The sequence below is a fragment of the Mesoplodon mirus genome (assembly GCF_964341445.2).
Source record: "Mesoplodon mirus genome assembly, chromosome: 4".
In the NCBI taxonomy this organism is placed as follows: Eukaryota; Metazoa; Chordata; class Mammalia; order Artiodactyla; family Ziphiidae; genus Mesoplodon; species Mesoplodon mirus.
This window is the reverse complement of record NC_138979.1, coordinates 110633003-110647264: the sequence shown is the minus strand read 5'-3', so window position 1 is coordinate 110647264 and position 14262 is coordinate 110633003. Positions and strand designations below refer to the sequence as shown.

General features: G+C 44.0%; 1 protein-coding gene across 2 annotated transcripts in view; it reads right to left on the bottom strand.

The window, feature by feature from the left end:
• The window catches only part of SCG5 (secretogranin V), a 56284-nt gene extending 44398 nt beyond the window's left edge, over nt 1-11886 (bottom strand). Inside the window, exons 1-2 of one of the 2 annotated variants that reach the window (XM_082620138.1) lie at nt 11740-11886; nt 10007-10239 (exon numbers count right to left, since the gene is read on the bottom strand). In XM_082620138.1, coding sequence (XP_082476264.1) covers nt 10007-10220 — 214 coding nt within the window. In that variant the 5' untranslated portion in view covers nt 10221-10239; nt 11740-11886. The remainder of the gene's footprint in view (nt 1-10006; nt 10240-11739) is intronic. The other variant, XM_082620137.1, reaches the window with a different exon arrangement.
• Between the last annotated feature and the right edge of the window lie 2376 nt (nt 11887-14262).

Here is a 14262-nt window from a genome sequence, read left to right as displayed (position 1 = left end):
GGGTAAGTGCTCCATGGTAGGGGCCAATGCACTGTGTTCAGACTCATACGTGGATTTAGGGCACTTTGCAGGAGCTGAGGTCCTAAGTGAGTAGGTGGGAGAAGAGCCACTGAATTTTGAATTATTAGGGTTAAAATGCTCGGAATAGGGAGTTCCTGGCGGTCCCGTGCATCCACTGCAGAGGGCAGGGGTTCAATCTCTGGCTGGGGAACTAAGATCCCACAAGCCGCGTGGTACAGCTAAAGAAATAAAAAATAAAAATAAAATAAAATGCTCGAAATATAGTTACAGGCTGGATGATCTTGACTGATCTAACACTAGTTTCACCTGCTGGCATCTCAGAGGTCAATGTTGTTTCCAAAGAGCAAATACAGTGAGAGGTTCTTTCAAAAGATATTTCGTGAGCATCTATTATGTGCCTGGCCCTGTCTAGGCCCTGCAGATACAAAAAGCAGGGCAGACATTGTGTCTGCTCCTGCAGATCTTACAGTCTGGCGAAGAAGGCAAGCAGCAACCTCATCATAAATGCCAATTCACAGGCAGTCTGTATAGAGCAGCAAATTCCAGAAAGATCAATAACGAGCCCAGGAACAGGGATCATCCTTAAAGATAAACCTATTTCCCCAGTTTGGTCCAAGATCAAGCCTGTCCTCAACCACACCATTAATCAACTAGCGTAAGCAGCAGCATGCTCTGTTGGACAGAACAGAAGAAGGGTACACAAGGGTCCAGCTCAGGCTCTGAAACACATTCAAATACCAGCTGCATCCCTGGACAAGTCTCTTCTCTGACCTTCTGCTTCCACATGTGTCAAATGTGGCAAAGAATACCTGCCCTCCTTGCCTGAATCAAGGAAGCAAGTGTGAGGGGCGAGCATGAACCTCACAGCATCCCGACATACTTCTGCCTCTTCCCTTTTTTCCCAGCTGAGGAAAGACCTAAATCCAGGCCTCCATCTGAGCTCCCGGTTTCATCTCCTCCCACCTCCCCAGGAATGTTCACCCCTCAGTCATCTGCTCTTCATCCCACATCTTTAACTCTCTATTGGGTCTTGCCAATTAGCACTTCAACAAGTGCAAATCTCTAAAACAACCACCTACACGAAAACCTTCCTCATCTCTACATCACCAGCCCCCCATCCTTCCACAACTGTTACTCAGTCTTCTCCCCACTACCCGACACTCTGGAACAGATGTTTACATCGTGTCTTCTCTCCTGTTTCCTGCACTGTGGTTTCTGGCCCCACTACTCCGCAGAACCTGTTCTGCCCAAAGACCCCCGGGAACTTCAGTGTTGCTAAACTCAGTGTCCACTCTACACCCAATGGTCCTTATTTCACACAACCTCTCTGCTGATTTTGACAAAGGTGACCACTGCCCCTTCCTGAAACACTCTTTCCTTGTTTACACCACACCTTTCTGGTTTCCTTAATGCCCAATCTTTCTTGGTTTCCTTCGCAGATCCTTCTACCTGGCCCTGCAGACTGAGTTGTCCAGGCCTTTTCTCAGGTGTCTGCTCTTCTTTTTTTTTTTTTTTTTGTGGTACGCAGGCCTCTCACTGTCGTGGCCTCTCCCGTTGCGGAGCACAGGCTCTGGACGCGCAGGCTCAGCGGCCATGGCTCACGGGCCCAGCCGCTCCGCGGCATGTGGGATCTTCCCGGACCGGGGCACGAACCCGTGTCCCCTGCATCGGCAGGCGGACTCTCAACCACTGCGCCACCAGGGAAGCCCCTGCTCTTCTTACTTGATACCCACCCAGGTAATCTCATCCATTTCTATGGCATCAGCTGCCACTAATATGGGGATGACTCCCAAACCCCTTCCTTTACCCAGACAGCTCTCCTGTGTCAGATACACCTGAGTGCCTTCTGGACACCTGCACCTGGATGTCCCAGGGCACCTTAAACACAACAAAGTCATCATTTTCATCTCCTTATCCTCCCCCCACACCAGAAAAAAAAAGCAGACTTCCCCCTATTCCTTTTCAATTTCTTATCACTATCCATGCAATTGCCTAAGACAAAAAACTGGAAATCATCCAGGGAAATTTTAAGTATTTGAGTTCAGTGTGGTCTCAACGGATCCCCAAAGGACATGGGCCAAACTGGAGGCCCTGGTCCACTCAAAGACAACCCTTCAAGCCCATTGCTCTCATTGGCTCTCCCAGGATGAGGATAACCTAGAAAGAGATTTTAGTCAGGATATCTGGGTCAAGAGTCAGCCCCACCCCTTCCTCCAAATGGCCCAGGTCGGTTGTTCAATGTTAACAACTCTTCCCTCCAACCTTCAAATGGGAAGCAACCATTGCCACCCTGTGGCCAAGTGGAGGCACTGCGGCTCCTTTACGAGGCCAAAGATTGGCCAAGTAGAGACTCCTTAGGATCTGCCCCTTCAAATAGACCTTATCTTACAAAGACTCTCCCCCTGATATTTATTAAGAAAATAATCTTGGTTCTCTTTATTTTAAAATAAGAAAGATGAAGCCCAAAATTTAGTGTTATAAAAAGGAATTTTGGTATTTTTAGGTTTGGCAATGCTGGTTTAAATTTAATCGGGATTCATCAAGTGCCAGTATTTATAAATTTCCCAGTGGCTTGGTATCTGGGGTTATCATGTGGTCTAGAATGGTGGGGAAAATGAACCAGTGGTATTGAGGAGACTCTTTTACCTGAGGCTGCTATTCTGAAGACTGAAGCACGTTTTCTGGTTGGATTCATCAAAAGCTAACATTAGTGTCCGCTGGCAGAGCCACTTCTGATTCCCACGCATCTCTATCCCATAGCTAATGGCTCTCTGAATCAATCCCTTGGACAGCTGGTGGCTATATTTGTTTCTGGGGATAATATAACAGCAGTAGCCATTTAGCTATGTCATAGGGACCAATGAGCCACTTTGAGCTTGGAGGGAGGTGGGCACTGCTGAGATACAAGGTGCACTGAAACACAGCTGAACTGTACTGCTAACTGGGTGAGTCATCCAAAATAATATCAGGGAAAGCCATTAAAGACTGGAAGCGTGTTCCTGATATCCACAAAGTAAGAGGAGGCAGGCCTACATTCAGTTACTAACAGAACCCACTTGTGAGAGCGGACTGAAGCCCCACTATGAGAAAACCAGGTTTCAGAACAGTCGCTGAGATCACACACAGCTAATACATAGTATGGTTAAAACTCAACCCGTGACCACTTAGGGGGTGGGGTAGGGAGGGTGGGAGGGAGACGCAAGAGGGAGGAGATATGAGGATATATGTATAGCTGATTCACTTTGTTATAAAGCAGAAACTAACACACCATTGTAAAGCAATTATACTCCAATAAAGATGTATTTTAAAAAAAAAAAGGACTCAACCCGGCTTTTCCTTACCATCAAAGCGTGTTTTCTTCTCTATAAAACAAGTTGGTGCCTGTTTGTCTTTACTTTGTATTTTTGTTTTGCTTTGGGTTAAGAATTTACACATTTGATGGCCATCCTTTAATAATATAGTCCTTTTTTTTTTTTTTTTTTTTTTTGTGGTACGCGGGCCTCTCACTGCTGTGGCCTCTCCCGTTGCGGAGCACAGGCTCCAGACGCGCAGGCTCAGCAGCCATGGCTCACGGGCCCAGCCACTCCGCGGCTTGTGGGATCTTCCCGGACCAGGGCACGAACCCGTGTCCCCTGCATCGGCAGGCAGACTCTCAACCACTGCACCACCAGGGAAGCCCTATAGTCTCTCTTTTTCCCCAGACAGAAGATGAGCACAAACCACAACTCTCCATTAATTACTTAATGGTTAGCAATTCTCATGCTAGAAGATGTTTCTCATACAAATTATTAAACCCCATGATTATTTTCTCTACACTATATGCAAGGCTATGTAAAATCAGTTAATTTGGGGGCAAAGTATGATTAATCCTCACAATGTTTATAACATCATAAAAAATCTTTACAATTGTAATTAAAGGAATACATTTATTTATGAAGTTTCAAAACAAGAAAAAAAAGAATTTACACATTTGAAAGATGCTCCTTACCGAGTCATGTTTAAGGTACCTACGGAGAAGTGAAAAATAACCTCCAACCTCTTAGGATGTTTTGGGCAAATGCTTCCTCCCTAGGGACCACTTAGAGCAGGTCAACAAGAAGGCTGGCTTAACAACGGGTGACTTAACAACCAGGAGGCTGGGTACCAGGTTTCAGGAATCCTCTATCTATTGCCTCAAGTCTAGTTGGCCCCCTGCTGGTTTCATTCCATAACTGCAAAAAGCCTTTCCCATTTCTCAATAGGCCCCTGTACAGAAGATTCAAACCTTGCACCCTGGTGATCAGTCGTAGTCAAAGTAAATAGACCTTTTGCCAAGCACATTATCGCTGAGTTCCTGGCAAAAACCTCTAGGTAGATTTTTTAAAACACAGAACAGAAATGGAATATTTTCCTTGAATTGAAAGGAATAAAGTCTCAAAAGATCCAGAAGTCAAATAGAATTTATATACTTATTGCTGCCAGATATACTTATTTTTTAAATATTTATTCAAATATACATTCATTCTTCAAATATTTACCAAGTGCCTGCTATGTGTCTGGGTATAAAGCAGTAAATAAAATAGATATTGCCTCATGGAACTGCCGTTCCAGTGGGGAGACAGATAATAAATAAGCAAGGAAACAAACATTCATTACAAACTTTTTAAATGCTATAGAGTTTTAAAAAAACAAAAGGGAGGGCTTCCCTGGTGGCGCAGTGGTTGAGAGTCTGCCTGCCGATGCAGGGGACACGGGTTCATGCCCTGGTCCAGGAAGATCCCACATGCTGCGGAGCGGCTGGGCCCGTGAGCCATGGCCGCTGGGCCTGCGCATCCGGAGCCTGTGCTCCGCAACGGGAGAGGCTGCAACAGTGAGAGGCCCACGTACCGCAAAAAAAAAAAAAAAAGGGCACTGTGGCAGAGAAGGGGGTCACTCAGAGAAGCCGGGTAGGCCTCTCTGAGCGGATGACTTTGAAGCTGAGCCCTGCAGAGGAGGACAGGTATACGCAGAGTGGAAAGAACAGGTGAGAGTCTGGAGGGGGGAAGACACTGGTGTGGGTGTGGGGCTGCAGGGAGGTTGGGAGGGATGAAGGCAGAGTACAGGTGAAACGGGCAAGGAAGTTGTTGGCCTTCACAAGCACAGCCTAAAAGGCATCTCAACATTAACACGTGCAGGGCTTCCCTGGTGGTGCAGTGGTTAAGAATCCACCTGCCAATTCAGGGGACACGGGTTCAACCCCTGGGCCGGGAAGATCCCACATGCCATGGAGCAACTAAGCCCATGCGCCACAACTACTGAGCCTTGTGCTCTAGAGCCCGCGAGCCACAACTACTGAGCCCACGTGCCACAACTACTGAAGCCCACACGCCTAGAGCCCGTGCTCCACAACAAGAGAAGCCACTGCAATGAGAAGCCCACGCACCGCAACGAAGAGTAGCCCTCACTCGCCGCAACTAGAGAAAGCCCGAGCACAGCAACAAAGATCCAACGCAGCCAAAAATCAGAAACAAAAAAAAACAAAGAAAGTTCCTTTCCAGGATATCATGCCAATATCCTGGCGTCACCCCTGGCTCCTCTCTGTTTTTCAGTTCCTACCTCTAACCCACCAGCAAATCCTATTGGCTCCAACTTCAAATATACCCATCCTCTGACCATGCCTCACCACTTCTCTAGCTGCCATGCTAGTATTCCCCTCACCTGGATTATTACCTTAGTCTCCTAACTCATCTCCCCCATTTCAGTGCTCCCTCCCTACAGAGTATTTTCAAGACAGCAGTTGGAGTGGTCCTTTTCAAAGGAAGGCTGAACACATCACTGTCCAAAGTCTCCAGCGGCTTCAGATACACGCTCAAAGGAAAAGCCAAAGTCGCTGTAGGACTGTAAGACCCTATGACACGATCTGTCCCCACACACCACCTCCCACCTCCCCTTCCTGCCCTTACCCCAGTCTTATCTCTTCCTGCGCTCCTGAGTCCTGGGCTACAGCCACACTAGCCTCCTCGCTCTAACCTTATGGCTTTCGCATTTGCAGCCCTCTCCATCTGGAAGGTCGTGGATCACACAGCTGACTCTCTCAACTCTTATTTTTGCCTGTCTTCCCAGTGAGGAGTCCCCTGCCCCTATTTTGTTTCCTCCATCCCCCTCTTCTGCTTTATATTTTTATAGCACTTATGACCATTTGACTTATTACATATTTTACTTATTTCTTTATGTAATGACTCTATCTACCCTGTCCTGCCAACCTTTCAGGTTCATGTTCATTTCTTCAGTACATAAAACAGTGCCTGGCATTCAAAAAATGCTTGTTGACTTGACAAATGAGTGGTGAGAACAGTGGACTACAATGGACTAGGAGAGGACAGGAGGTGAGGAAGTACATTAGCATGTGTGGAAAGGTTGCTGTGGAAGAAAAATGGTAGAGTAACTCGAAGGGATACGGGATCAAAGGAGGAAATAATTTCTTAGTGGGATATAGGACCCCAGTGACCTAATAGTAATTTACACTGATACTACATCCTATTTTAAAAGGACAGTTTATAATGCTATGTTTGAGAGCTTATATACATCTTCAATAGTGAGATTAATCTAAGGATTATACAATTAATTAATCAAAGTAGACACAATAAGAAGAAATTGGCTTCTATGTGCCACTTATTAGACAATGAACAGCCCTGCATGCAAAGAATTGAAGAGTCCAGTAATTGTCACCTAAAATGACAATGATGATTCATTTAGAAATGATTTCATGGTAGAATAGTTGGAGTATGCTAAAACTTTATTTTTGTTTCTCTGAACTGGAATATTACCTGCTTGCAGGTGAATGAATTTAAATCCTACCCCCAAGCTAAACGGAAGCTTCAAGAAGTAATTCACTCAAGGTCACGTTACTGATAAATGATGGAGTTGCCGGTTAAATCCAGATATCTTTGGGAACGGTTTATGTTAAATGTGCATTAAAATTCACACCAGAATATATGTATGTATGTGTATATGTATATATATATATATAATATTCTTTCTATAAAAATTAGAAAAACTTTCTAACTTGGTCCTTCATAACAAAATACTAAAATAAATGTTGAAGGGATATGGAAGATACCCCATGTATCTGTCAGACACCTGGGAATTAGCATGAATGAATGTCAGCAGAGACAACGCGAATAAACGGATGAGTTGAAACAATCCTACACTCACATGAGAAAATATTAGACCACCCAATAAATTAAATGCCAAAGTCCAGGACAGGGAAAAATCCCAGGCTGCTTATTTTGTTTCCCTGTTAGCTTGCACCCAAGCTGTCATAGGCAGAATTTTAAGATGACCCCCAAGATTCCCACCTACCGGCATACACGCCCTGCATAATCCTCTGCCTTTGAGTGTGCGTAGGACCTGTGGACTATCACTCCCTTGATAAATGACAAAAGTAATGAGATAGTCACTCCTATAATTATATTGTATTATGATTAGCAGACTAAAGGGATATTCTCCCTCTGGATTTGAGGAAGTAAGCTGCCATGTTGTGAGAGGGTCAGATGGCTTACAACCAACCTGAGAGTGGCCTCTGAGAGCTGAAAGGGACCCTGTTGACAGCCAGCAAGAGAAAGGGGACCTTGATCCCACAACAGCAAAAAACTGAATTCTGCCAACAACCTAGATGAGTTTGGAAGAGGACCCCAAGCTCCAGCCAAGACTGCATCTCCTGTCAACACTGTGATTTCAGCCTGACAAGACTGAGCAGAGGGCCCAGCTAACCCATGCCTGACTCCCGACCAAAGGAAACTGTGAGCTGATCAGTGGGTATTGTGTTAAGCTGCTAAATGTGTGGTAATAGAAAACCAAAACACAAGCCGATATTCATCCCTTCCACAGACACTGTTAGAGGAGACCCAGCATGGCTATGATGTCACATTACCCCAAGGGTAATAATGAAAGCAGAGTTTTTAATTCTGAATTGTTCTAATCCATGCTCTTTCACACCTCCAATACCTTTTCACTTGACATTCCTTGATGAATTCAAACTTCAAAACCCAGGTCAAATGTTGCTTCTTCAAAACAGCATTTCCTTACAGACACCCCCATCCACTCCCAAGCAGAATAAATTACCGTGTTCTTTACTTCCATGGCAGCAGCTTGCCTGTCCATCTATCAAAACACTGGCCATGATGCACTGTAATAACCTCTCCTGGCTCCCACCCCCCAGACTGAGAATCTTTTAGGGCAGAGCTGCCTCAGCCTCCTGCACGGTGGCCGGCACAGAGCGGGTGCTGAATAGCTGGCTACTGAGTGAAGGAAAGGAGGCTCTGGATATACATAGGCTGTTGATGCCCAGGGAGTTGCTGTTTCTTTTCCACACAGATGATCAGGCCTCCAGTATTAATGGAAACCTAGAAAGCCGTCTCCATGACAACAGCTGGGTGACTAATCAAGCACTTTTACTGGTTAAAAGGGCAGATATTTACTGTCTTGAAAGAGTTGGTCTGAAATGGGTAGGTGTACTTGAAGCCAGAGTTGGCAGCAGATGCTGAAAAGGATTTAGATTCACCCCAGAAGGGGTGGTGTGAAGCTCTGTCTGATTTGTTCTGCCTCAAGCCCTGTGCTAGATTTGCATGCTTCTGATTCAAATCATCTGTGTTAATCCATTCCTGAAATCAAATGTCAGCCTAAATAGACAACAACTCCACAGAGTTAGTTTTACTCAATGGTTTAAAACTATGGGTAACAAGACAGAAATGAGAATCATATATCAACAATATCCATGGCAATCCCAGGACCCCCAAAGCAGATAGCTGTTTTAGGAAATTATAGACTCAGGCAAAAATTATACAAAATCAATGCACAGGAAATAGTATTTGCTGGGTGTGTGTTTTGACAAAACTCAGAGAAAGAATTCATGTTTTTCCTTAGGACCCACTCCTGTGGGCAAACACTTGAAGTGCTCTTTTGTGTTCAGACTAAATTAACCATGCTACTGCTTTAGGGCTCCACCCTGGTGGAGAAAAAGAGCATTCAGAATCAGAGGGATACAAAGCAAGGCATGGAAATAAGGCACCTGCTCTTAAGAGCTGCTCATCACCACCTCATAAGAGCGAGATTCCAATTCTCTCTATAAGTAAATCACTAAACAAAAAAAGTATCACTTTCTAATAAAAGTATTACAATCATATTGCCAGAAACTTAGAAGAATTAAGGTGGGAAATGGTCTTATCACCCTAAAACAGTTAAATTAACATCTGTTATATTAAAAAAAATTTTTTTTTCAGTTATTGACATAAACTCTTAACATCAGTACCTCTTTTGGCTCCCTTGGGTTTATCTGACATCATCCCTAAGAATCAAATCAGATCCTTTAGGTCTTATATATATATATATATATATATATATATATATATATATATATTTTTTTTTTTTTTTTTTTTTTTTTTTTTTGTGGTACGTGGGCCTATCACTGTTGTGGCCTCTCGCGTTGTGGAGCACAGGCTCCGGACGCGCAGGCTCAGCGGCCATGGCTCACAGGCCCAGCCGCTCCGCAGCACGTGGGATCCTCCTGGACCGGGGCACGAACCCGTGTCCCCTGAATCGGCAGGCAGACTCTCAACCACTGCGCCACCAGGGAAGCCCTAGGTCCTATATTTTGAAGATCTTTTACAAACACTGGCTGGCAGTGGCTCAGAGGCAGCCAACTGGGACACAATTTCCCAAAGATCAGTTTGGGAGAAGACAAGGGGTCTGGGTTCTAATCTTTTTTTAGTGATAACGCTAGATGCTCCTTCATTCACTTACTAAGTATTAATGTACCAGATTTTGTGCTAGATGCTAGGGCTACAGCTGTGAATTAGATAAGGTCCCTGCCCTCACAGGACTTATATTCTCATGTGTATGTATGTATCTATAAACTGTGTAGTATAAGAAGAAAGGGAAAACAGAAGGAGGAAGTAGAGTTTCTTCAATATGCATTAATTATTTTACTGCTAATGGAAACTGCAAACTGGCAGAACACAGTAAATACCTTCGATGCTCTGTGGGCCCACAAGGTTCATGGCCTGGTGAGCTGGATACTCTACCCGTGGCCTGGCAATGCCCAGCTGCTCCATCACACCATGGAGCAGCCTCTGGATATCTGTTTCTGAGACCCGGTCAGGGGTTCTTGGGCTATAAGCAGCTGTAGCAGTCCATCCAAAAGTCAGCCAAAACACTAGGCCAGACAGCATGGTAGAAACCATCCTGGCAGCAATTTTTAACCTGCAGAAAAAAGACCAAACATATATCGATTGGCCACAGCTGGCAATTGTGATGATGCAATCATGTAATCACTCCAGGGAGTGATTCAAGGACCACCCAGGAAGGGACTGCAATGAAAAATTCTTAAGGATTTGCTTAGGCCTTATGTGTCCACCCTAGCCAGGACATCAGCTGTGAGAAGGTATTAAAGAAACAGAATAGTTTGTCTGAGATCGCCAATTCCCTCTGTCCTCACATTCTTGGGAAGACTAGACTATAATGGCACTTCTCACTCATTTCTTATTGTCCTTACAGCTCCCTGGAAGCTCTGCATTACGCCTACCCCACCATTCTCTCCCTCCCTTAAACAAACAAAAACAAACAACAACAAAAATTTGCCTCACTTTTGAGAAAGGGAGAGGGAGAGTGACATCTTGACTTTTCTAGTCCTGGTGAAGAAAAGGCTCAGGGGAAGGAGTTGGAAGACACAAATGGTAAAGAAGCATAGAAAGCTTAGGAGTGGTACAAGGGAACATCAATACACACAGCTCAGGCCTGCCCTCTAATCTGGGAAGGAAGATGAAGGATGCTTGCTGCACCACATGCTGGCAGGGCGAACTTGGGCGTATGTCTCAACTTCCTTCTCTGCAAAAAGGGATGAGAAAAGCATCCGTCTTATAGGGTTACTGTGAGGTAAGTGTGAGGGCACACGTAAGAGGACTGAAAACAATGCCAGACACAGAGCCCCCCAGATTGCTATTATTATGTTGGCAATACTGCCTTACTGTTCCGGAGGTTCGAATTTGGGGAATCGAAGGATGATGAGAGAGAAAACAGAACAGGTGAAGGAGGCTGGAGAAACCTTGTCTGGGGAGTCAACCTGTCCTGAATGTTGGCTTCCACGCAACCAGAAGCCTGCAGAACAAGAGAACAAATATTCACGCAAATTCCCTCTGCAGCTGCTGAACCTTAGGGCGGAGACTGCAGGCAGTAGCCATGCAAACCCTCTTTTGACCATCCTTCTATGGCAGCGCGCGGGGTGGGGGGGGAGGGCGGGGGGAGAAGGTGGTGGCGGCATGCATTTCTCCCCTGAAACTGAAATATTCATAATTCCCAATATCTACTTCTGTAAAGGAAAGGCTTTTTAAAAAGCCACTCAGATGTAAAACCCTGTACTACAAAGAGCTGAGACAGCAAAGCCCGCAAAATCTGACGAAAAAGGCCAGAGGCAGACACCAGCCTCTCCGGCCATCTTCCATCTTTCCTTCCTCCGCTCTGAATGCAGGATGTCTTTGTTTCATTTACACTCCCAGCCAACAGTGTTCGGATTTGATCTCCTTCCTCGGTACTCTTTCCCTCTTATTCAGAGCCGAACCTCCGGTTCCCACACCCATCCTTTGTCTGCCCCCCGCCTCCAGCTCAAGGATTTCAGCACGACGCCCTCCCCCACTCCCGATCGTGAAGAGCCCGTTGGTCTGGGTGGGCGTCAGGAGGTCGAGCCGGCCTCAGCGCAGCACTCACCGAGCGGCAGCCGGAGGAGCCTGCTGCGGTCTGGGCCTCGGTGGGGGTCGGGCGCGAAGCGGGGAGATCTGGGTCGCTGGTGCGTCACCTCCCTCCTCATCTTAGCCCCGCCCCGTCCCTCCTCCAGCAGGTGGAAGTCGCCTGGCCAGGACTCCCCACCCAGAACTCAACTCAGATGCTGGGGCCTTCTGCCCACGCATTCCACATGCACATCTCATAGAGACCCTCTTCCTCTATCGACCCCTGTGTAAGTAATTAACCTTTTCTCAAGTATCCAAACAATGTGCCAGATCGCCTCGCCATTTTTGTCTTTCGTTCTCAATAGCACACCTTCCAGCTTTTAAGAAGTCTTTTAGCTTGAAGAGAAAAGAAGCACTGGGGCAATAGAAGAGACAAACAAAAGTTGAAGAGGCTTTAAGAGCTTTTAATGATGGCAATGATTAGGTAAATCATGAGTGCCTTCAGAAGCCTTTTCATTGAGCAGGAAACCTATGGGGTATTTAATACAAGATGATAGAAATTTGTTACAGTGATAAACCAAAACCACATGAAAACCATTAGGAATATTAGTTCTGAGAGCTACTTCTAAACTTCCATACCAACTATCAAGTAAGATTTCTTTTGCTGGAAGAGAAACCATACTCCCTGCACATTGCGGAAATGTATCCAGGTAGATCCAGAATACCTTCTGTAAAAGATTTATAGGGGAACTTTGAACATTTGAATTTTGTTCAAACACAAGAATTGAAATGGAAGACCATACAATGAATATAAATATTTAAATTTCTTTCGTCAAGACTGGGGATTGAAGGAATTCCCTGGCGGTCCAGCGGTTAAGACTCCCCCTTCCAATGCAGGGGGTGCGGGTTCAATCCCTGGTTGGGGAGCTAAGATCCCACACGTCTCTGTGGCCAAAAAACCAAAACATAAAACAGAAGCAATATTGTAACAAATTCAATAAATATTTTTAAAATGGTCCACATCAAAGAAATAATCTTAAAAAAAAAAAAAAGACTGGGGATGAGTAAAGTACCTGGAGGTCCAAGAATAAGTACCTTGAGGAGGTTAGAATCCAGAACTCTGTACATACCCTAGCTCTGTTCCCCAAATCCATTATCATCTACAGCAATTTTATGCAATGAAGAGGGGGCCTGCCAAATTCATCCATGGTCTTTTGGTTTGAAGCCAACCTCCTTCCTAGCACCTTTTCTTCCACGGATGATCTTCGGTTTCCAGCTTTTTGTTTCAGTGCATGCTAAATCAACTGGACAAATATTGTCTATTGGTTCTAGGCTCAAAAGACCATGCTGGGGTTTAATATTTATTATTCACACATACTGAGGTTTTATTCAATTCTGAATTTTACATTAATGTTGTTTCACTGTTGTCTTCATTTTGTGCTTGGAAAGATGGAGAAGCCATTACAATTTACTGCCTTTCTGCTGAATGGAAATTTGACTGAAATAGACTAAATTGTTTATGCTTCATATGAAATTTGATTTTCTAAAAACAAAACATCTATTATATGTCCTGGGCTTGATGATTTTCAAAATCCTATATCAAATTTTTAGTGATTTTAGAATATTGCCAAGCAGTCTATTAAGTTCTATGTATAACTGTATTGTTTGTTGCTCATAATAATCAAATTAATATTATTAATTTATTTACTTGTAAGAACAAAGTGAAAATAGTTCTTGGAGTTACTACACATGTCCAGACACTTTAACTTTGTTAAGTATGTTTGTATACCATTTGATCAAATATCCCCATGAGATTGGTAACATCTCTATTTTTTATAAGAAAAAATGAAAGCAGGAATATTAAATCAAGTCTAAAACTCAGCTTTCCCGACTCTCCAATTACTGCATCTCCAAGGTTTGCACCTTCATAATCCTTTAATCTGTATTGCAGCTTTCAGCTAACAAAAAATGGGAGTGACATGTGGGTAGTTTTCTTTTTTAAATAAATATCTTTCATTATTGATTAATGATTAATCTCTCAGAATATCCACTAATTCAGGTGATTTGTATAGTTAATTTCCTATGACTTCTTACTGAATTAGTCTTCCAATTCAACATTTCACCTACCCCCGTGGATATAAAAGGACACTGATGTATTTTTAAAAGTGTAAAAGTAAAGTTTAAAAAAACTGCTTTGAACCAGACAACAAACATCTCAGAATTTATAAATATTTTCTATATCCACTTACTCTTAGAAATACCATAAACATCTGAAATGCATACCCAGTCTATATTAAAAACCTGTTTTGATGTTAGATAAACATGATGTTTATATCTACAGATTTTTGGTCTTTATATAAGTAAATACTTACTAATTCTGAGAAAGGGTCGATTCCTAGGTAGTGAATATAGAAACAGGAAATAGCTTTGAAATAAAACAGATGTACTGCTATTAGGGAGAACTTGGTAAAGCAAACCTCTGGTGACTTTAAATTTCTCACACAAATTCATGCTGCCTGGTTGCTCGGAATGGTGTGCAGTGTGGTTCTATTCTGCCCCAAGC